The sequence below is a fragment of the Epinephelus moara genome, chromosome 1 (assembly GCF_006386435.1).
Source record: "Epinephelus moara isolate mb chromosome 1, YSFRI_EMoa_1.0, whole genome shotgun sequence".
Classification (NCBI taxonomy): Eukaryota; Metazoa; Chordata; class Actinopteri; order Perciformes; family Serranidae; genus Epinephelus; species Epinephelus moara.
The window spans coordinates 13,480,491-13,504,503 of NC_065506.1; the positions used below are offsets into that span (position 1 = coordinate 13,480,491).

A 24,013-nucleotide genomic window follows, 5' to 3' on the forward strand; every position below is an offset into this window, starting at 1 on the left:
GAAGTGCTGACTGAAGTAAAAGCAGTGATGCCTTCACCCGCTCATTAAAACCAGTTAAAGATCCACAGGATCCCAGCATGTGAGAGGCAGATGTCGGTGGCCGTGGCAACCTCAATGTGCACTTCATAAGAAAGAGAGGTGGTGTATTATCATGCCATAATCTTATTTCATACCAATCTTTGTTTTAAAACCCTTTTAATCATAATCTTATTAGATTTTCATGTCAATGAGATGTTTGCACGATCTCAGTAATGTCATTCCCAGACTCAGCATCGTGTCTTGAGGTCACTTCCACTATAAATTCTTTGTCGTTCGTTGGGATGATGTTGCCTCCGTATTCTCAACCTGGAAGCCGAGTTAGGGCTATATTGCATTTCCAGACGAGCTTGTGTGTTACAGCTGACCAAGTCATGATAACTTCATTGGCAGTCGGCCAAAGAAAATTACAACCTTCCTACGTGTGAAGAGACGCAGAAATCCCCAACATGTTCACCAAACAGCCCCCTTTAACCCCGCGCTCATAAATATGTTTTAAGTTACTGCACTGCCTCCTTCCTGGGATGCATTTTTACAGTAGGAGTACAGATCATAGCATGCCTTTATTCCCCGTGGTTTACCATGAGGAGCTGTGCTAATATCCCTCTAACTTTGCCAGGCAGGAAGTACGCTGTCTGTTGACATGAATGAGATTAAAAGCCTTGAGTCTTGTCATGAAATTTATTTGTTGATTTTCTTTACAGAAGTGTAATCGATATAGTGCATTTGAAGGTAGTGAAAACATCAGGGCTGTTGATTGATTAGAAAATTTATTGATCACATGATTAGCTGTGATTAATTGCAGTTAGCTTTTTTTTCTTATCAGATGTGCAGTATATAACTCTAGAGAAAGATAGTTGATTGTTGAGTCTCATTCTGTGGTTGTCATATACCAACACTTTGGGTTGGTGGTTTAGTCTGACTACCAACTGAAGGTATCTGGTATTTGACGACCTGGGAATAAAGTGAAAGGTCAAAGACAAATTACGTCTTTGGTTTTGCGAACCACGCAGATACTTTTGTTTTTCTGCGAAGATCAGTTGAGCAACTTTTTAAAGAGAGACTTCCTGCCGAAAACTTTGTCTTTATCCATCTTTAGCCAGGATGGCTCAGTTTGGCAGCACATGTTGTCATTTAGGTCAGCCACCACAGGATGGAAACAAAATGCTGCTGCATTAATTGCCAAAAATGTTTTTGAACGTATTAAATATTTCAAATTGATTGCAAAAAATAACATGTAGATTTTCACAGCACTAGAAAACATGTTTTGAAGGAGACAGCAGCAGTCTGTGCCTCACAGTACTGTTTTCTGTTTTTCTTTTTGCGGTCAGTAGGAAAGCTGAGAGGGAAACTACTAAGACGCAGGTTAGAAGGTTCTGGTGGGATATGAGCCTCAGCCAACATGGATTTATGTGGATTCAGACGGGGGGGGGGGGGGGGGGGATTGGGCTTAACCACTGCACCATCTCCAGACTAAGAAAACATCTTTTTATTCATAACCTCCTCCATTTCATTGACTTTTTGCAGAGTTGCTCTGGGCAAGTCTGTCAGATCTGAGAATTGTCTTTTACCAAAGGGAAATACCCAGGTGATGTCTCAGTGCTTTATACTGACTCCTTACATTTGTGTTGATGTTAAAATTCTATAATGTCTCAGTGTGGCTGTGGTACTGACAGTAGTGTACTAACCTACTGTGGGAGGACAGAGAGAAGCCTAGACTGTAGACATGGGAAAGGGGCAGCAAGTCACATAAACTTTGTATTTGTATTGAGCCGTCTGTCAAAGCCCCCATAAACAACATATTATGTTCACATACTGCCTCACCACTGCTGATTTACTGTGAATTACTTTCTTGTGGCTGTTATTACTTCACCAATAAATAATTTAGTGTTTTCATACTTTGAGGTTGTAAAAGTCAAATGTCTGAAATATTAGTTTTACATATTTAGTGTGTGACCAGACCAGTTTGAACCCTAAAAGTTAATAAAAATGCATCACACAGACAGCTGGATACATTTCAGAGACAGATGACAAAGGTGGCAGAGATGTACATGCTGAGCCTTGTGTAAAATTTAATGCACAGCATCTTTTCTAGTGGGTTTAGTCTGTGTGTATGGCCCAAAACAGCTGCCAACATTTGGGTTCTGCTGATGCAGTGGATGTCATGCCATGAGCACCTGCTGGTGTTAGTCTGTTAGCTATGGGCTTGATGTGTGTGTCAGATGCAGATTATTCTGTCTAAACCACCTAAACACTAGCTGACAACATTCACCTGTTAGACACAGAAACTGGTGCCTTCACTTCCCAAACTCTCTTCTGTGCTTTGTAATAGTAAAAAACGTGTTTGCATCTCATCCTGTAACTCATGTCTCAGACAGTCTCTTCAGCAGCCAGGTTTAGAAAGACACCAGACCACTGCTGTTTAATATTAGTCTGTTACCAAAGAGCACTAATGGAAATTCAGTAAACAAAAGCATCTTAATAAGGCTGTATAAATAACCTGTATCATCTTGCTCACAAAATAAACTGCGTCAAGTATCTTGACTGATGGTTTAGGCCAGTGTGACGGAGAACTGTGATATCTGTCTTCACTCAGTAAAGACACAAATAACCTTGTCTGTCACAAACCTTACAAAATATTTGACCTGCTGCAACAGAATTCATCTAAGGTACACAAGCACACTCACACACTCCTCTGCTCCACATTCCAGCACCGAGTAGCGCCTGTTTTCCACCACATCTCAAACTTAATTTACTCCAGTAGACAGGAGTCAAAAGCCTGCATGTTGCGTCTACCACTGCTGTTAATTTAAGCATGATATCATTCTGAGTGTTAGCGTTTTATTCAGGTTTGCATTCCTAGTTTGGAGCCACAAACCAGGCCTCCTACATGGATAAAAGCACTATTATTGCAATACAACTGTAACATTATGCCAGAGGTGTCAGGAGGAGATTTAGAGCCTTGGTACATATTTGACCCAACTCTCTGATAGTGGTTTAGATGGTTTTTCGCTGCCTCTAAATCTTTATTTCAGGGAAGAGATGCCTCTGCATGCATCCAAGTGAAACAGCAAACTTGGAATCATTTAAATTAACAGGCAGATAAAAGGGGCCTGTGCAAATCACCACTTATTTCTGGGCTACAGTGTGAAACTGAAGACAGAAATTAACATTGAAAAAAAGTGTTGTTTTTTAAAATGCTTTTTTTAATATATTGTCTGTACTGTAAATACCACCAACACATTTATTGTACTCGTCAGTTTGCCCCCTTAAAAGCTGCACTAATAATTATTTTCATATCAACAACTGGTCAAATGACTGCTAGTAACATGAAAGTTGTTGCTCACAGTAAATAACACACAGAGTTATCCCCAACTTTAATGTTCCCGTCAGCTCTACAGAGCGTGGTAGTGTCATTCAGCTCGATGTTTTGGTTTACTTTTACTCTTTCATCTACGCCACTCCATTGTGGTGAAAAGAGAGCTGAGCCGGAAGGTGAAGCTTTCAATTTACTGGTCCATCTACGTCCCAACTATCACCTGTGGTCATGAGCTCTGGGTACTGACCGAAAGAATGAGGTTGCAGATACAAGCAGCCGAAACGGGTTTCCTCCGTTGGGGTGGCTGGGCTCAGCCTTAGAGATAGGGTGAGGAGCTCGGACATGCAGAGAGAAGCTCGGAGTAGAGCTGCTGCTCCTTCACGTTGAAAGGGGTCAGTTGAGGTGATTTGGGCATCTGATCCGGATGCCACTTGGGCACCTCCAACTGGAGGTGTTTCGGGCACGTCCCACTGGTAGGAGGCCCCGGGGCAGACCCAGAACATATCTCATCTGGCTTAAGAACGCCTTGGGGTCCCCCAGGAGGAGCTGGAAAGCGTTGCTGGGGAGAGGGATGTCTGGGGTGCTTTGCTCAGCCCCACGACACGCCCAAGATAAGCGGATGAAAATGGATGGATGGATCTCATCAACCTTGTTTACGGCAGCAGGCAGCTTTTTTCAGCTAAAAAGCTCTGATGAAACCGAATCTGCCCAGAGTGAAAAGGTAGACTGGCATAGTTAGCAACTAACTGGTGATTAAAGTGGAGTGTTGAGCAGCTTCAGAGTCCGTCAGGAGCTAAAAGGAGTGTGAGCATTGCATCTACATATGTCAGGATGCCTGAAACAAGACTTCATATGAATACTGATGTTGCTCAGTGTCTACTGAGTGTGTGAAGGGGCTGCTCTTTTCAAATGTCAATATTGTGTTTAAAATACTATTTTTATTTTAGCTTAACCTGTCCTGAAAATTCCCTGACACATATAGTAGCCATGCATTAAGCCTTTAAATACAGGAAGTGGAAGAGAGCCTTGGGTTTAAGAGGTTAAACAAAATAAAGTGACAGCCCCGTCCTTCTGTTTTAAAGGTCCCCAAATTCACATGACCCCATAAATTAGTTGAAATCGCTTGTTTTTTTATTAATTTAAGGACCCAACACACTCATTCTATGTGTTGACATTTATCCCACAGCTCACAGTTCACTTTAGTAACCATAATGCTGACAACTGTGAGAGTCCAGGTTTTAGAGTCTCTGCCCTAGTTTATTTTCAGTATTCAAACATTAAAGCTGCAAATGAGTTGAAGTGCTGTCATCATTGATCTATAGGCCCGAGGGGGTGAACCTGTAGTTCAATAAGAAAGGACTGAAACTCACCTCTCAGGACGTCTGTGTCTAATTCTAAAGTGCCTTGTGTTTTCTGGGAGAAGAAGAAACCTCCAGTGACATGTGCCTTTGGCTGCGAGTGAGGTCAGTTTGTTACAAAAACTCTGCAGTGTGATGAGTTTAACCCAGCTGCATCTTGTGGGACAATACCATCAGGATTTACTTTAAGATTACTTTGTTTTCAGTGTTCACGACTTGACTGGGAGTCGATTCTTCCATCCTGACACGTGTAACCATTTCCAGATGAAGGTGGGCTTTGGGGACGTTTTAAAAAAATCCTGTTATAATTCCACTGAAAACATGGCAGTTTCTCTCAGCAGCAGATGGCACAAGCCACCCACAGAGAGAAGGTGAGAGAAGCTTTAACGTGGTCTCTGAGCGAAGAAACTAGACCAGGACTCCAAAGCTGCCTCCTCGTTCATCAACCGCAACAAGATCTCTGTTTCATTTCTTCTGGGAAGAGTTGGCGAGGCTTTTCGCCGAGCCGCGGCTGCGTTCATTTGTCCTGACAACCAGCGACACCTCATTTTGATGGGTTCACAGTCAAGGTCACATTTGTCAGAGGCAGCCTGGAGGGCAGATGTGACAATTTGGGGGATTATTTAGGGACAGATTAGGATGTTAGTGTTGTGCGCAGAGTTTGTCTTGACAGTTTAGTGATTTTAATGGTGCAACTGTCCAAATCACTAGATATCAAATCGTCTCTCTCATGCTTCCCATGTTCTAGGCATAAAACCTCTTGGCTCTTCCCTTGTAAGAAGAACGCAAACCCTTTGTGTTTTTACATCCACAGTCATATGATATCACATTGACAATTCAGATTTGGGGTCACTAAAATTCACTGTTCATTCTCCACTCTTATAATAACATGTTTTGATTCAGACATTTTCTCATCGAAATGGCCGCAGATAACCTCTCCCCATGTCAGTGTCTTTTTTTATGAGAGGAACATTTTTCCCTTTTTCAGGCAAAGGCTGCCTAGCTGCTGTAATTGTGTTGTTTTAGTTTGAAGGGATTTATGGTGAAAATGGAGACGTGGAGGAGATATTCATTGGTAGTCATGTCACTAACAGTCCTCCTCGACTGCATTTTTATTTGTTTTTCCACGGCAGACTTAGTGGAGCTTGTCAAAACGTCCCAAAATGTGTTTTACCACGTATTATGTACGTCTTTATCACTATCCTGTAGTATTCTGAGTTGCTTTATATTCACAGATCTGTAAAGTGAGATCATGAAACGCAGCAGTTTTTCTCTGAATGTTATCGTGTTGTGTTTAGTGATTTTTATCCCGACTTTATTCAGCCCCATGCTGTACTGCAACCTAATTCCACACTGACCACAGAAGCGTTTGGTAGTTTTATTTCATTTTTTCCCCCCAGCTCGCTCTCTTAGTTTGCTGTTCTTTTCTCTCATCACTTATTTCCTGTGTGGAAGGAGGCACTTCATGTTTGTTTTGGCTCAGGTGGTGTTTTGGCCCAGAACACAGCGAGCTGCTACGAGTGGACGAGTGCCAGACTCTCCTCTTGAGTTCACCTCAGCTGCCACAGCCCACCGTTTTTACCTCCATCTTTCCTGCTATTCCTCCCATTATACCTCTTTTCATCATTTTACTGTACCTTTCTCTGCCTCCTTGTCCTTTCCTTGCTCTCTGTCCTTCCATCTGTGGACTTAGAGTGGCTGCTCTAGTACAGCTAAACCTTCAAGGAGATGACCACAATTGTTACGACTTATTTCACACATCCTGTCCATTTGATGATGTCATTCATCTTTAGTTAAGTCATCATGACTACATGTAAAGCTCACAGCGGTCTACATGCTTAGGAAGTTACCATATTTAACTTGTTTTTGTAACGAATGTTGGGACCAACGTTCATAGCTCTGAGGCAAATATGTTTGCATGACAAGACAGAGCGAGAGGAGTATGTCAGCTTCAATCAGGGAATACACATGGTCGCCATACGAGAGCTGCAAAATGACTCAAAGGCCCAGAGATTGGCTAGTGGCCAATCTCAGAAAGTCTTTGTATGATTATGTCTGCCCCCCCCCTGCGATGCCCATTCTGTTGGTTTCCTTATTGGTGACTGTGGTCTGTTTGGGCCTCACCATAACCACAACCCTGTGTGTTTAAGTGTACGGTAGCTCACTGGGACCAGTTTTGGCTGCTCCACCACCTGTTTGCACAGCGAGGTTGCTTTTACTGCTGCTTTAAGTAAATTTATGGACTGCTGATGCTAACTGTTCTATTTTTACTGTACCCAGGTTTCCTGTATTTTTCACCATCAATGTGACACAGAAAACTCACACCCTAGAGACTTAGAAAAAAAAATTCTGGGCTCAGTTCAAAGACAGTCATGCCAAAATGATGCCCTCTGGGAAGTAACAAGATCCCTGCTAATCACTATTATTTGTTTGAGTTTATTGAGTTCATTTTACAGGTACGACTTGGCTCAGCTTTGTAAATGCAATCTTTTATGCCTAATTTGGTCTTTCTATTTGACTAAGTATAGCTTATGTATATGTACACAACCCATTATTGACTTAAATTAAGAATTCAAATATGTTATTTCCATGGCCTCGGAAAGTTCAGTGAATATTTGTGAACATGAGCTGCTTTCTCTCAAAGCCAGAGACCAGGGAAGTAAATCTCAAACTTGTGATGCCATAGGGTATAAAGTCTGGGGCTGCTCCATAAACAATGAATGTGAGCCTGATTTTGTGAACCCACAGAATATTTGTTTTCTTTTTTTTATACCCAAATGAGCTTTAGTCTGTTGTAGTGTTCTCAGTTCTGAAACACAAAATGTACCCATATAATCAGAACCTTCCCCTGGGTGGTCTCAGCTACCTTAATTTATGCACACGACAGACAACTGGGCGTACGGTCATTTCCATGTCAAGCTCGGCATTTATCAATGTGAACGACAGCAGAGAGAAGTTTGAGTTAGTGTAGACTTGCTGTGCAGCATTTTAAATCTGGCTGAGCTGGAGAATTGCTATTAGACCAGATTCTGACTGGCATCTACGTATTTGCAGCCACATACTAACCACTTAAAAATGTACACATGGACGTGCGCTCTCACTAATAATATATTATATTTATTATATTTATATAAACTTTTCTCTTCTTTTTAACACTGACAAACCACAGCATGTTTAGATCAATTATCATTAACACATAATTCAAAATAAATAAATAAACCTGGTGACAGTGAGCATATTTAAATACAAATAGCCTAGGGGGTTATTAAATTTTTACTGGTGTCTGGCTCGGACACAGGTTGTGTGTCTGCGTCTCCTTCGCCACTTGTTAAGCCCGAAATGGAACCTGACCTAACACACACGGCCACATGCTCCTCAATTATAACAATATCAATACTATATAATGTATAGGGTAATATTATTAATACATGTTGGCTATAGGTCGGCTCAGCTGGAGTTCAAATGTCCACTGCATGGCTTTCAACCACAGCAGTGTTTTTCTTTTCCATACTGCATTTTTCTAACTTCATTTGATGCCACTTTTGAGGCTGCCAAATAGAACCAGTTGGTTAAACTGGACCTGCATTTCCATTTCCAGCTCAGAGAAGTTTCTTGTCTTGGCGTCTCTCCATGTCATACACACAAGGGGCAAGGTGTCTGAACCCAGATCATATTGGGGTGGAATATGAAATGAGGATTGTCTGCAGATGCCACATTTATCAACGCCTGATCATTCCTACACTGTGACTGGCAAGATAAGAACGTTTCATGAATCACACATGATGAACCCTATGGTTAGATGATTTCTGCGCTCAGATCTGTGCTGGTTTGTATTTTGGGTTGTTAAATGAGGGCCAGTGTCATCTATAACATCTCTCCCAATTCATTGTCTATAAAGCATCTCCAGACTTTGTATCCTATGACATCAAAAATTTGAGTTTTATCCTTGTTTTTGGATTTAGGAGAGTTGTTCGTATCTTCTAATATTTTTGGACTTAGACCATAAGAATAGCATGTATACATTTTGAAAATGGGCATGGTTCCCAGTAAACGGCAGTTTTATTGAACACACTTTTAATACCTCAGCCATTTCCCTCGATAATGTTTGTCACTCCTCACATCTTCATTAAACTGCTTTTCCTCCTCTGTCTCACAGAGTCTAGGCTGCGATGACTATCTTGGATCAGGAAAGGTGATGGACAAATGCGGTGTGTGCGGAGGCGACAACACAACCTGCAGGCTCGTCTCTGGAGTGTTTAAACACAGTTTGTCCAAGATCGGCTACCACAAGATAGTGGAGATCCCAGAGGGAGCCACCAAGATCAACGTCACAGAAATGGTGAAGAGCAGAAACTATCTAGGTAGGAAAAAACATACTGATCACATTGATACTGCAAAATATATATCCATCGCACTTGATACACTTAAGATGTCAATGCTCTGCTCACTCTGCCACATAACTCACCTGGAAGCTCTGTCACCACTTGCTGATTCTACTGCCGCTGGTCATACAGCATTTCAAAAGCCCAGCCTCCACCTGGTAAGCTCTGAATCTACCTTCCCAAGGGGGGAAGCAATCATCGACACTCTCCACTCCCTCCTGTGCTGACGCCAAGTTTTCTTCTAGGGAAGAAAGAGTGATGAGGTCAGAGCCTGGACGCCAAATATCGATGCTGTACATATTTTGCATTCGCATTCTAATAACCCAGTCCACATGAGTTGGCTGAGTGAACTACATTTGGGGGAAAAACCAACAGAGCTGTTTTTTAGCAGCACATCAGGGTGTTAAAATCATACTACAATAATACTGTTTTGGCATGTATTCGTTTGTCTGACAACATGTTTTCTAGTCTTTGATGCAAAATGGTCGGAGCAGTTCGAGTTTTGATCATTGACGCGTTGGTATTGACAGCTATCCCATGTCTGTTCTCTGCTCTGAGCTGGTAAATCTTGGATCAGCTCAAAAAGGTTTTTTAATATGAGGCTTTGCTTGTGTTCTGTCACAGCTGCCTCTCGGCAAGTAGAGAGTTCCAGTTGTTCATCCAGATTTACAGTTTCATCAGTTGCAGAGCTTTGCCCTTATGCCACCTCAAAACACATGTAGAAGGAATGGGAATCATCCACCCACCACATGTAGTGTTATGTTACTGATTAAAATGATGACGCCATTGGAAAAAAAGTTCATGGAGGGTCATGGTAGAAAAGATGAAATGATAAATGTATGTGATAAGTTGACATTTTACAATTCTGCTGCTTCCAGCTGTGCAAGCAGCAGCAGGCAGCAGCAGCAGCTCGTAAAATTAATTAGATTTGTCTGATTAGAAAAGGCAGATCAACCAGGGGGCGGTGTCTCTTTTTCAGTATTTCTCCAGCATGCAGTCTATGTTCAGCCTTTCATAGGAGCCTCTGAGTGAAACACACTACGCAGATAATTGCCGCCTTTATGGAGGTGCGACAGAGGGGCACACTACTGGGTTATTTTCAGAAGTGACTGTTGGAATGTCAGACATTGTTTAATGAGAGCCATGCCCCAGCTCAGCAGGAGGTTCGGAGGAAGTGGGGAATGGCCCCGATCCCCCCTCCGAGGCCACTTCCCCTGAGGAAAGTGCATAAATATGCTTTCATTAGAGGATCTTACCCCTCAAGCCTCACCATCCTTTTTAATTAAGGTGAGGAATTTCACCACTCTGTAAAAAAAATGGACAAGAAACATTCCAAGGATGGATTCAGTGGCTGCTTTTCAAATCCCATCTACTTGGATGCCAAGTGTGCTGTGCTTTATTTAATATGAGCTCACCATTTATTTACACGCAAAGACACTGAGTTATGTTCCTTTCACTTTCACAATTTAAAGGAATACTTCAACCCCAAATGACCACTTGTGTATCAGTTACTACTAGTTATTCTTTATCTGAGGTATGCCAAAAAAAGTCTTCTCAGGTGAGTAATTGAAATACAAATAGTTATTCATAGGGTGAAGTATTTCTTTAATCGATGAGAAGGACACAAAACTCCAGCCATCAGCATCTTTCCCAATATGGATATTTGGGTTTTAAAATGCAAACAGGAATATGAGACAGGGGCAGGAATCTAGCAGGAGCCACCAACTGTATCCCCACCACGTCCCTGATTTTCCCTCAATAGGCCTCTGTTCTACACTGTGCATCTCTAGTGTGCTTTTAGTTGTCCAAACACTCTTTTACAAGCCTGTCTAATGTTACACCTCTAATGCTTTTCTAATGGCCTCTTGTACTTAATCCATGAAATCAGTGGAAAACATTTTGGAGGATTTTGTTTCAGGATTTGCATGAAAGATTTGCCAGCACAAACAGATTGTCACGTTTATAACGGACATTTCTTTGAATGTGCACGTGAGGGCATTTATTCCGTTAGCTATAATTACTTTTTTGGGTGGAGAAAGTCAGTGTCAGAGTTTTCTTTTTTTTAAACTACAGCTCTCATAATGCCTAAAATGGTTTTACATCAAACAATAATTATGTGGAAGTGGTTGTGGCAGTATTTTCCTTTTCGTTTGAGCTCAGGGTTGTCAGTGGTGATGGTGTGGTTGTTCTCTCTGTCTCCTCCAGCTCTCCGAAGCCGATCGGGGCGATCCATCATTAATGGAAACTGGGCTATTGACCGACCAGGGAAGTATGAAGGAGGGGGGACCATGTTCACCTACCGCCGGCCCAACGAAATCAGAAGCACAGCTGGGGAGTCTCTTCTCGCTGAAGGGCCCACCAATGAGATCTTGGATGTTTATGTAAGTAACAAATTAAGTTGGTCCTCCAAATACTGACAGTAGTGACCCTCCTTCCCTTTTATTCATACTGACAAGCTGAAGTTTGACTGAAGAAACTAAGGTGAACAGCATTATTTTTTGATTCTTACTGAGTCTCTTCTTTGCCTCAGATGATCTTCCAGCAGCCAAACCCTGGTGTCCACTACGAGTACATTCTACCCTCTGAGAAACCAGTCGGCCCTCAGCAACCAAACCACAGACCAGAAGGTAAATGAGCCCTACACATACCCATCTATTCAAACACCCACCCAACCAACCAAGCATTTAATAACCCTCATATATCTTATTTCACTCTACCCATCCATTCATCACAATGACTCGAGTCTATTGTTCAGGCACGGAAAAAAAGCAGGGAATGATATGGGTCAGCACACCAGATCTATCAGATTGCTCCTTTAATTCAGGTATTAAGTAACTAACATGCAGAAACAAGGCCAAAACCTGGTCATACATTTTTCCCTAGCAGCACAACTGTGTTAGCTGGTGGCTATAGCTGCTTGTACTGTGAACAGCACGGCAAATAAACACAAGCGTGCATGCTAACTTCACCTTGTACAATACCCTACTCCGAAAGATGTGCAGGTAATTTCACTGCAAACACCACACAGCGAGGTTTGCAGCCCTTGCAGTTCCATTTAGAATTTTACTTTAAAGTAGCCTTAAAGTTGGGGGCTAGCTTGCTAGCACTCATCCTACTCACTGGCGCCAACTATTTACCCGTGTTCACCAACCTGTTGGCACTTAAAATGCAGGTAACTATGTAGTTTTACTCTTAACTTTTTAAAATCTGTGCAGTTTAAACATTTATAATGTTTGTATCTTAGAGAACGCTGTGAATGGACAGGGTGGATACGACCATCACGGCAACACTCACAAAGAAAACTTCAATCCAGCAGGTGGAGGTTGGAACCCTCCTCGTCTCCCAGACAACCAGGTTCCCGTCGTACAGCCACCCAGGCGCGAGAGAGAATACAACTGGAAAATGACTGGAACTACAGAGTGTAGCGCCTCCTGTGGTAAAGGTCAGTAAGACTATTTCTTTTTTAGCTTTTTAGGTGTTTACACATTTATAAAAACAAAAAAAAACACCAAGGATGACTCCAGGTAACATTTCGTAGTTTATGTGCAACTTTTTTTTTTTTTTTTTTACAGTATATTTTCTTCTGTTTCATATGTAGGATGCAGTGCTTACATAAAGAATTGCTGTGTGCATTTTAGGATTCAAACACTCCGTTTTTCACTGCGTCTCCCGGCTGAACCACGGCCAGGTGTCAGATGCTTTGTGTGACAGCAACACCAGACCGACTCCGCAGGAAGAGGCCTGCAACCTGCAGCCCTGCCCAGCCTTGTGAGAGACCTCGCTTCACTGTTGTCACACTCGTGCACACTGCTGAACACTGCTAATTTGAAAAGACTCTCCACTCAAAGAGCAAGTTCACTAAATAGCATACACGCCAATGTTGTGTAATGATACCTATACATTTTTGAAAGTTAGAAAAGCTGTGTGATTTGCTGGCAGGACTAAGTTTGACTGATTTCTTACACAGCCAGTGTGCGGAGTATGTTAACATCTGTTTTGTGTTTATCTCCTTAGACGTTTTGACTTATATATGGAACATATAACTTTTTTAAACCACTATTACTCAGACTACTCATTTCAAAATGTAAAGATACAAGATTTCCAGAGGGGACCTTACACAGCCACATTCTCATATGAGGTCAAAACATGTCTTCAGATCTTAGTATAAACAGCAACATTTATATAATATACATACTGTACATAAATGCATATAAGACACACTGCCCAGGATACCATCCCAACTCCAAGCTCTTGTGTGACTTTCACTCGCGCAGCTGGGATATTGGAGAGTGGTCAGAATGCAGTAAGACCTGTGGCCTGGGCATGCAACACCGGCAGGTCCTGTGTCGCCAGATTTATGCCAACCGCACCCTCAATGTGCACACCAGCCGCTGTCGACACTTGGAACGACCTGAAATTGCCAGCACCTGCCAGCTGAAGATCTGCAGTGAGTGGCAGATACGCTCCGAGTGGACCGCTGTGAGTGGCAGCTGTCAGTCGCAATGTGACTGCATTACATTTTATACTTTTATTTACTTTTTTTCACACCTCTTTACATCTATGTATAACTATATTTAATACTTCTTAATACATTTACTGCATCCCTATGTACATACAGTTTATTCACGTCACTATTTTACTTGTGTGATTTTTATCATACATATTTACTGAGCATTTTTGGAGGAAGCCTGAAATCTATTATTTTCATTGCCAGCAGCTGCTTCTCTGTAGTTGTTGTGCATATGACAATAAATAATATGAAACTTGCAGCTTAAATTGCACCTGTCTGTCGTGTCTCTACATTTAGCGTTCAACAACATGTTTAATGATACACAGCTTTTAAAAATAGGTGAGGTTTGACAGAAAGTTCTGTGCATGTTTAAGATTGCATCCATGATATCATTACTTTACCAGTTTTTTCTTTGACACTTATATCAACTTGTATTTTAAGAAAAGTTCAACGTTTGGGGAGAAATGCTTACTCTGATTAAGATGATAAACATGAAGCAGGAGCCAGGAGACCGTTAGCGTGCAGTGCTGGTGTAAAATTGACAAGATGTGGTTTAAGGGGGGGTCATATGTGAAACTATTTCTTGGCCGTGCGTGGGAACCACTGGAGTCTAAGCTGGTTTCCTTAAGACCTTCAACTTGAGGACTCAAGGAAACCACTGTGCTTAGTCAAGACATATTTATACGCACATTCCCCTTAAATCCACAGCTTGTCATTGTTACACGTTGGTGTTTGCACAGCTTAAAATAGCTGTGATTTATATTTTTATGATAACAATGTATCCAGTGACAAGGTGAAAACAATGTAACAATGTGACCACTCATTGTGATGAACCCACAGAGGATTATCACTTGAATCTGAAGCTCCCCTCGGCTTTAGGGAGCTTTATGGTGAGTTTCAGCTCATTGTTCAGCTGTCTGGCCCACAAGTTTACTGTTGTTGTTTACCCTCATAGCTCCAAAGTGTGTTATCGCCCAAAATATAAATCTACACTTTTAAAGTTAGTGAAGTCTGTAAACAAAGTGAGCATTCAGGCACTGAGTACATGGGTATGTAGGAGTAAACACTATATGTCCTCTTTGAGAAGATATACAGTAATCCTCCAAAACATTGTTCATAAGAAGAGAGCAGCCCACCTAGGAAACTGACTCCAGTTCTTATGGAGACACTGGTGCACTCAATACAGCTCAAGAGCAATCCAGTCTTCCCAGCAGTGCTTACCTCCACAGTACAGTGTTAACCACGTGACCTGTGTCTCCACAGTGTTCGGTGCCGTGTGGGCTGGGTCAGAGGTCACGAGAGGTCCGCTGTGTCAGCAACGTGGGCGACTTTGTTCCTGATGAGGAGTGCAACATGAATCTGCGGCCCATCGATGTAGAGAACTGCGACATGGGATCCTGTGCCAAGAGCTGGTTCTACACTGAGTGGGGCAACAAGGTGGGTGGTGGAGTCAGTGGGAGACAGAGTAACTTTCTTTCATTTCTAATAACAGTGGTAGTCATTGTATAGATCTGTTTTTATACGTCCAGCAGCTGTTTTGAAATGCAGATGATATATTGATGTTTTAATATAGATCCTGATGGCTACAAAGACAGCAGCAGTAGATTAACCTTCACTGACAAGAGTGATTAGCTAGTAGGAGTTCAAGAGTCAAAGCTACAGCAGAGAATCTGTTACCCTTATTGTAGAATGATCATGAAGGAAACACTGAGGAAATGAGTAACATAAGAGCTCATAAGGAAGAGAATATTAGAATGACTAAATATAGATGATAAAGTGATGCTGAGAGGTTTTTCCTGTGTTCAGATAAGATTTAATGGCCATGGTAAACAGGAGAGAACACAAATGAACATATATTTTTGTTTTATAGTACTGCAGATCTAATGAGCCATTTAACTGCAAAGCACTATGGCAATCGATGTGACGAGAGAAAATGAAATATTATTTAACCTAATTCACTTCAGATTTGAGGGCCATGAACTGCAAAGTTAGGGGAGATATGAAGTGTTAAAAAGCAGGCAAAATTGAATTTTAGTCATATATTTTCTGCTCACAATATGTGTACTGTAAATTAATAAACACCCATTTTGACCCAAGGATGAAGTGGTTAAATTTTGGTATCAAAGTCAAGGTCATTGTCAAGGTCAAGGCCATAACTCAAGGATTCATTATCTAATTTTGACAAACATTCACACAAACGCCTAATAGGATAAAATGATGAAGTGATGACATTTTATATCCAGAATGTCAAAGGTCACCGTCACTGTGACGTCATAATGTTCTGTAAAAACACTTTTCTGGCCATTATTCAACAACTCAAGAACAGAAGGACAATAAATTGGTGACACTAACCTTGGGTGTCCATCTTGAAACTGTGCTGATAGTATAGATTGCCGTGCTGCCGCGCTGATGATGTGTGTGAAGCATCCATATTTTAGAATACGAAGCTTCTTTTCAGCAAATTTCCATATTTGAAGCATTGTCAACTGTCATGGCTACACATGAGTCTGGACAGACATGGATGTAAACTTATATCAGGTCAGAGCCCAGTATTTTAGGCTTCACAAAATTAAAGCACACAGTGATGTTTTTAAATGGACATAAGTTGATGAAACAAAGTGTTTACTCCACAGTGCTCAGCTGAATGTGGGATGGGTGTACGTACTCGGGAAGTTCTCTGCCTGACCAACCACATCAGCAGCCTTCCTCTCGAGGGGTGTGGCAACGAGCGGCCGGCAGACTCTCAGGTCTGCAACAACGGCCCCTGTGAGAATCGCATCGAGTGGTTCACAGGCCCCTGGAGCCAGGTAAGAGAATGACAGGAGATCACGCAGGGCTCAAGAGGAAGTTGTCTGGCGCAGTTAAATATTTGAGATTTTACAGTGATTGTACATTGACATGTTTGCAGTGTGTAATTGAATCCATATGATCTATGCTATTGTTACACTGTATGTGACCCAGTGCTCTGCAGAGTGTGGCCCAGGCAGCCAGCAGAGGTCGGTGGTTTGTCTGATAAAGTCAGATGAAGGATTCACCGTCATGCCTCCGTATGAGTGCTCCTCTCTGGATCGGCCCCTCAGCCAGCAGAGCTGCAACCTCAAAGCCTGTGGAGCAAAGTGGTACCACACCGACTGGAGTGCTGTGAGTAAGATATGAACCCCCTCTACTCTTTTGCTGTTCAGATGCTCTAAGCCTTCAGGCCTACTACTCTTACTTACTGATTAACAGCCAAGGCTGATAATCTGAGTAGCTGCTGTTGAAGAAATCACTTAAAATTTTAATATATTGTAGTATAAATTGAAGTTGCAGACACAGGAAATGGGTCAATCACAGTGAAGTGCATTTAAACGGTCAGCCTGTGATCTGTCAGAACAGGATATAACAAAGAGTAGTATGCATATTTTCATGGTCTCCTTGAAGAAATCATTTTGTATTGCATTTGAAATCTCTTGTGTATTATTTTCACCTTCACCACACTCTGGTGAGTAGTGATGATACCTGAGGAAAAAAGGTAAAAATCCTTCTTTGCTTTGTACTTATATTAACAATGTATGAACGGCCGTATTTAAACCCCCTGAAAACAAAGTATTTCTCTGGAACAAAGAATATTATTCATTAAACTGGTAACACGCAGAACAAAACAGTATTAATCGGCCTCTTTGCAACTGTGTGGCGGTCAGATTTGATTGATAGTGAACACACAACCTGCCAACTCGTAAAGATTTCAATTCAAATGTTTCTAAACTCTGCACTGATTGGTGCACTGAAGTACATGAACTTAACCTTGTTTCCAACTGGGCCCCACCCGCTTCAAACCACTGAGAAGACCACGAAGTCTTGTGAAATAACTAAAAATACTTTTGGCAGAAAATACTACATTGTCTATACTGAGTCCCATCACTGTGTTTTTCACACATGCCTCCACAGTAAATGCAGAATCTAAAAATGTTGTAGGTGCAAAACTATTTCAAAACAAATGTTTAAAAACTGTCACACGACTCGTACTGTATAAGCAAAGTCTCAATTATCCAACTGTATACTCGATATGTCCTTAACCGACAGTCCTCTCTGACAGGGAACTGAAGTGAAAGTGAAACTTATCTATGCTCTCTCCAAAGCCAGAGTCCATTGACAAAAAAAGTCATTTTACTTCGCTGAACATGGGAGCTGTTGGCCTAATGCTGCCTCACTCAGTTAGTTAATTTGTTATTGTGTGACTTTGGTGTTTTAAAAGGTTAGTTTGGATTCACCAAAATCACACAATAAAAGAAAATAAACTACTGATTGAGGCAGCATTAGATCAACAGCTCCTGTGTTCAGCAAGGCAAAATTACTTTTTTGTCAAGTGTTGCATCCCCGGCTGATTAATGGTCTGGCTGTAGCTCCAAACATACAATGAATGCACCGTAAGAGCTAGAATTAAACAAAAGAAAAACATAATATTACATTTCTTCCTTAGCATAACAAGCTATAGTCACATTGGACTAACCGGTGTGTAGCGAGAGAAGTATTATAATAGAATTATAAAGCAACACAATATTAAACACAATATGAAATAAAATGCAGACAAACCTTGTGCCCTTATCAGCCGGGTGCTAAACTTTACTCTCGGTGTGGAGATGCATTTACGCTGTGTGCAACAGTTGTTCGGTTTCTCTCCTACTACCGGCAACAAACCCTTTCAAAATAAGAGCGCCCGCCTTTACAATCTAACTTACACAATAAAAGCAGATTATATGACTATAACAGAGCATGAAGAAGGTCATTTACAAAGAAAGCATAGATAAGTTTCACTTTTAATTAAGTTCCCGTCAGAAAGGGTTGTATGTTTGGGAATTACTTAGCCTACAGCTGCATAAATAAGACCTGGATTATACTCCATGATTTGTGTGACAGTTTGTAAAGAGATGTTTTGATATAGTTTTGCTGCTGTTTAACCTGGACCCCTATGACTATAGTGCTTCAAGAATTCTCTCTGTTGTTGGATTCTTCGTTCACCCTGGAGGCGTGGGAGGGAAAACAAAGTTCTTTTTTACAAAGTCAACATAACGTAACACATAAATATACAGATGCTTGTTGGAGTGAGGTGTTCCTTTAAGGAGCTAATTGAGAACATACATTTCCAGGCCTTAAAAAGGTTCAAATCACAACTTTAGTAAAGTGTCAGCAGTAGACCAACTTTAAGGTGGAGTTTTATTAACCTGGGACTGACTGCTGTCACTGACCCCTGTCCTTTCAGTGCTCGAAAACATGTGAGGGAGGGTTCCGTGTGCGGGAGGTGCGCTGCCTGTCTGATGACATGCTGTCCAGCGAGGGCTGTGACGAGCAGCTGAGACCAGCAGAGAAGGAGGACTGCAACCCAGAGCCCTGCATACCTACAATAGGTCAGTGATGTTATCTGGAATATTACTGACTTCTCCGAATTATTCTGGCATCCTCAGGGGCACAAGGATCATTATTATGACTGTAATGCTCAGCTGGGGAACTCTTGGCATGAGGAATGGATGGGTACTGTGCCATCTCTGAATTCTTGAAATGGAAACAAAGTAAGGCACTGAACCCCAAACATTAAAGTTCAAGCAGCACTGAGGAGCTTTAAATGTTGGGAACTCTCCCATTCTCGTGCAAAACTTTACCCAGGGTCTATTGTCATGTGTTCTTAGTCAGCTCTTAAATACGGGTCGTATTATTTGCTGGAAGACATATAAGCTCAACCCCTCTTTTTGTTTCAGATGAGAACTGCAGAGACAAATACTTCAACTGCAACGTGGTGGTCCAGGCTCGCCTATGCGTGTACGATTACTACAAGATGACGTGCTGTGCTTCGTGTTCACGAGTGACCCACAGACATTCAGTTCACCGGGGCCGCAGCTAGCACTCTCTGCCAGGGTCCCTCAGCTCCATGTTGGGCCAGACTCAATACCCACTGCAGGCACTCTGTTCCTGGGCCAGCCAGGGGAGTGAACCAGCTGGACCTTGGCTAAAATGGACACTTGTTTGGACTGCCAAGGATGGAAACTGAAGAAGGAACATTTCTGTTGGTTCATTTGGAGGCAGCTGTTTGGAGAAAGGAATACCTAAAAAAAGAGGAGGACAGGAATCCAATCACTGGATAAACGGAGCCCTGGAGGGGTGACAGAGATCAGTAGCAAACTGAGGAACTTAACAAAACACTTTATGGATTTTAACCACCGAGTCTGATATAAAGAATTCATCTGTTTTTGTTTCAAGGCAAGCAGCTGTCTTTTACCAGTAATGGCTGTTGTGGATTACATGATATGAAGAGGACAGCACGTGTAAACAGGTTAAGTTGGACTATATATAGAAAGTATATGTTCTAATATGGTTCTTTACACTTCAATGCTCAGATTTATGGCGTGATGTCATATGAAGTCGATGCAGTCTCTCACCTATAATCAACTATTTAACACCCACTTTGTTGACCAAAGATGTGTAACCTCATCAAGCTGAAGACAGTGACAAATTAACACTCATCCATAAGAAACAGATATGGTGCCTCAAACCCTTCATGGTGCTGATGGTGTGTATTTTATGCAGCACACATTGTTAATTCTTTGTCGCACATATGAGGTTTTTCTGATTGCCTAAGCAGTGGCAAACCACCTTTTTTCCTGCCTGCACAGCCATGAGGTGTAAATGCAGCCTGTGTAATATGTATGTACATATGTATGTATGACAGAGTGAATGATAAAGGTCTTTTTAAGGGTTCTCAGACAGTCCTCCCAGCAACTGAAGAGAAAAAGGCCCTCTCTTTATTTATTTGAGTGGCTCCCCAGGGAGGTTACTGGTTTATCGGCCACCGGTGGCCCCTTTTTGGCTGTGGGGATAAAACCTTTGCTGCCTCTCCACCAATCACAGCCTCTGAACTGAATGTAGGCATTCCACAGCCTGCTGGATGGTAGAAGCAGATGGTCAAAAAAAAAAAAAAAAAAAAAAAATCAACATGCTTTTAGAGAGGTGAAACAAACAGCATATATGGATTTTTTTGTCTGTGGGAGATTATCATTCCACAACTGTGCAATCCCTGATAACTCACCAATCATAAATACATTCAATTATCCATGCAATGTTATTAATATTTGATTGTAAAGATAAATCATGACAGTATTTTACAGCTATTGATCTGATATAGTATATATGAGGTTTACACTAATAGTAAATCCTTGTTTATGAACCAGCCTTTCCTGCCACATCACCCCCTTTTTTTCAGTTTCATACACAACCTGCACAAAGTACCTCTCAAGTGTTCAACTATTTTTGTATTATATGTTATCCTTTCCCTTCACGCACTATAAACTTACCTCTGATACACAAGTACTGTATATGTGTCAATGTTTAATGTTTTTAAGTATGCAATTAATTTGATCTCTAAAGGTTGAGAAAAATATGTGCTGATAGCCAGCATGACGGCATGATTCTTGATTTTCCCAAAAACAATCAAAAAGAGTGGAACTAAAATAGCAGAATAATTCAGTATTCAACATATGATTACAACTAATAAAACATCTGTATTTGCTTTATTTTACAGCAGTTGATTTTCACAAGAAAAGATTTTCTGAAATAAACAAAATTACTAATTATTTGTACACTTTACAGCGTACTTTGCCCGTGTGATTTCTGGGTAGATTCAGTTTTACATCACCTAGAGGATGAGAAAATGATGTCTCTGATTGAAGTCATCCATCTAGAGGACAAATGAGGTATCACAACATAGAGATTTACAGCAGGACTTTCACCTCTTGTTATGATATGCACTGCTACATCTTCAGGACAGACGGTCAGGAAACTATCTGCTGACAGAGAACAAGAGGTCTACTAGTGACTGTCTGGCTCACACAGACTTTGTGGTCCAATGTACTGATTTGTATATCAGTGCCTTTTTTGTAACAAGATGGTATTTCTTACTGCACAAACAAAACACAGCATTTTTCATGAATCAGTAGTTGCAAAAAATAGGCTCATACCAGAATAAGAACTTACAAATATATGTGTTTTATTTCGCTAGGAGTCATAATTATTAATCTTTTAAAGTAGTGAGGTAGGTAAAAATCATTTCACCGAGATGCAGTGAAAGCTCCAGAAAACAACTAGCAAGAGGATTTTCATCCTGAACTCGTCCCTGCAGCTTTGCCTCTTGTTCCGCTCTCACTTATACACCAAGGATCTTTCCGTTATTGACGACTCATCAATATCTGAGAACGTGTGTTTGAGATGTGTTTTCTTCTTCTGTCTGGAGACATTTACCATTACAACATTTATCTACTGGTGGTCTGTGATGGGGGCGATCTTCCACTCTCATCTCAGTACACACTTAGAGGGGACAACGAGGCACGTGTCACTTGAAAAGTTGCCACTGAATTTAATACACAAATCTGTGACAAAAACTGTCCATTCTGTGTTTTACAAACATGTTGTCTGTATTTAGTAGATGATGACCGTCTTCTGCAAACTCATCCTCATCTCATCGTCAGAAGAGAGTGGGGGAATGAGTTCCCCTTCATCCACAGCACCATCCTCATCAGCAGAGATATAGATTGGTAGATTATCTTAATTGTGGTCAACAATCTGATTACTTTATCATCATCAGTTAATGCGGCATTTATGTGAGACTTAATGATAACCATTACTTACTCTTAATAGTCACTTAGAAAAATGTAACTGTCACATTCACCCTTTCAGGCACTGGTGGTAACCATTCACACACACTGATGAAACAGCCATTGGGAGCAATTTGGGGTTCAGTATCTCGCCTAAGTGTAGTTCAACATGTAGACTGGAGGAGCCTGGTATCAAACAACCAATCTTCTGATTAGTGGACGACCCACTCTGCCTCTGAGCCACAGCCTGACCTTGGAAAAAAACTCTTTTACAAAGATGGAAACTGTCACAAGGTCAGATTAGTAGTTTATTGAAGATACAGTATAAATTACATACAATATTAATCAATAAATATATTGATTGATTTCTTTATTTTGTGTCGTACACACAAACATGTGCCAAACCTTCATGGGTTTACAAGAGCATTGCAGCGATCAGTCCAAACCAGTAGTAGTAGTCATCCAACCAATATAAATCAACATAAATGGAAGTAATTTTACTGTAATGTACATTCCTTATATCTTCGTCCTCTGGAGTGCCATACTGGTCTTTCGGGTAATGTTCCTGAGCTTAACTGTGCTTAACTGTGCACACAGGGATCTCTGACTTTTGTTTGAATTATACTTCACATAAAGCTTTGCATTGGAGCTTTTCTTCATGAGATAAGTTTGTAATTTTGGTTTATACTATGTATACCATTCATCATATACAAATAACATCTCCTGGATATCACACAGTAACCTGTTGTGGAAAATAAATGACAAGTTGTTCAGATAAAATTGAACTCATTAGCAGGGGTAACCATGGGAGGTGTCCCTGTTAAATCGCCTTTAAGTGAGTCTCTGATCAGACATCTTCACAAGTCTATTCCAAAGTCGAAGCATTTGACATTTGTGTCTGATGTTTGGAGGTTCCTATCCCATATCTCCACTTACTGCCAAAACTGAGGTAAATTTATGGATGTCTAAAAAGGATAGAATCGCTCTATGATGCACAGTGTTACAACTTGTTTGTTCGCAGAAGCCCCAAACATCCAGACAGTTAGACACACACATGAATATTAGAGTTGTGTATCAGTATGAAATCCCATATTGCCACTTTGTTTAGCTTTGTCCAGTACTGATCCTGGTGCTCTACCCGCTGACTGAGCTAGAACACTGACAGCCTCTTTAAATGTCATGTGCTCACCCAGCGTCAAGCCAAGATATTTATACTGGTCAGCACATGACAACACTACTGAACCAAAGTTAAGAACAACTGAACTTCTCACCACTGTTTTTCTTCTGAAATGTACTATTTGTGGTTTGTCTAGATTTACCACTAATCTCCTTTTCCAGCGCCATTCCACAACAGTATTCAGCATACTCTGCAGATTTTCTTCATTTTCTTCAACAAGCCAAACTTGGTCATCCACATATAATACTCTGCCTACAGTCTGATCATCAACTTTAACTCCCAAGTTAGAAGTCTTCATTTGAAGAGCTTTATCATTTACATACAGGGAAAACAATGTTAGGGAGGCCTGCTACAGCCACATTTCAGTTGGCACCAGTAAAAGTCCTGAGCTCCAAAACTCGGCCCTATTTTTGTTATTTTCATGGACTGACCTGTTGGGGGATGTGTCCTGGTTGGCCAGTGTCTGACGAGCAGCCTGGACGTCCTTTGTCCTTCATCCTCTTCTGAAGAGGCTCCTCGTGTGGAAAAAGGAAGGTGGATAAGATTCAGTGGGGAAATCTGTGGCTGTGTCAATCAATCAGTTATTGATTGGACGCACGCTGCAGCTGATTGG

The 24,013-nt window shown here is 41.3% G+C and overlaps 1 protein-coding gene across 3 annotated transcripts in view; it reads left to right on the plus strand.

The window, feature by feature from the left end:
* Positions 1-21,194, plus strand: part of LOC126395883 (thrombospondin type-1 domain-containing protein 4-like) — a 50,284-nt gene extending 29,090 nt beyond the window's left edge. For 2 of the 3 annotated variants that reach the window (XM_050053655.1, XM_050053672.1), the window contains 11 exons: positions 8,870-9,074; positions 11,301-11,476; positions 11,626-11,722; positions 12,340-12,537; positions 12,734-12,863; positions 13,370-13,574; positions 14,869-15,042; positions 16,239-16,412; positions 16,567-16,746; positions 18,845-18,989; positions 19,338-21,194. In XM_050053655.1, the coding sequence (XP_049909612.1) occupies positions 8,870-9,074; positions 11,301-11,476; positions 11,626-11,722; positions 12,340-12,537; positions 12,734-12,863; positions 13,370-13,574; positions 14,869-15,042; positions 16,239-16,412; positions 16,567-16,746; positions 18,845-18,989; positions 19,338-19,480 (1,827 nt within the window). In that variant the 3' untranslated portion in view covers positions 19,481-21,194. The remainder of the gene's footprint in view (positions 1-8,869; positions 9,075-11,300; positions 11,477-11,625; positions 11,723-12,339; positions 12,538-12,733; positions 12,864-13,369; positions 13,575-14,868; positions 15,043-16,238; positions 16,413-16,566; positions 16,747-18,844; positions 18,990-19,337) is intronic. The other variant, XM_050053663.1, reaches the window with a different exon arrangement.
* The last annotated feature ends 2,819 nt before the right edge of the window (positions 21,195-24,013 follow it).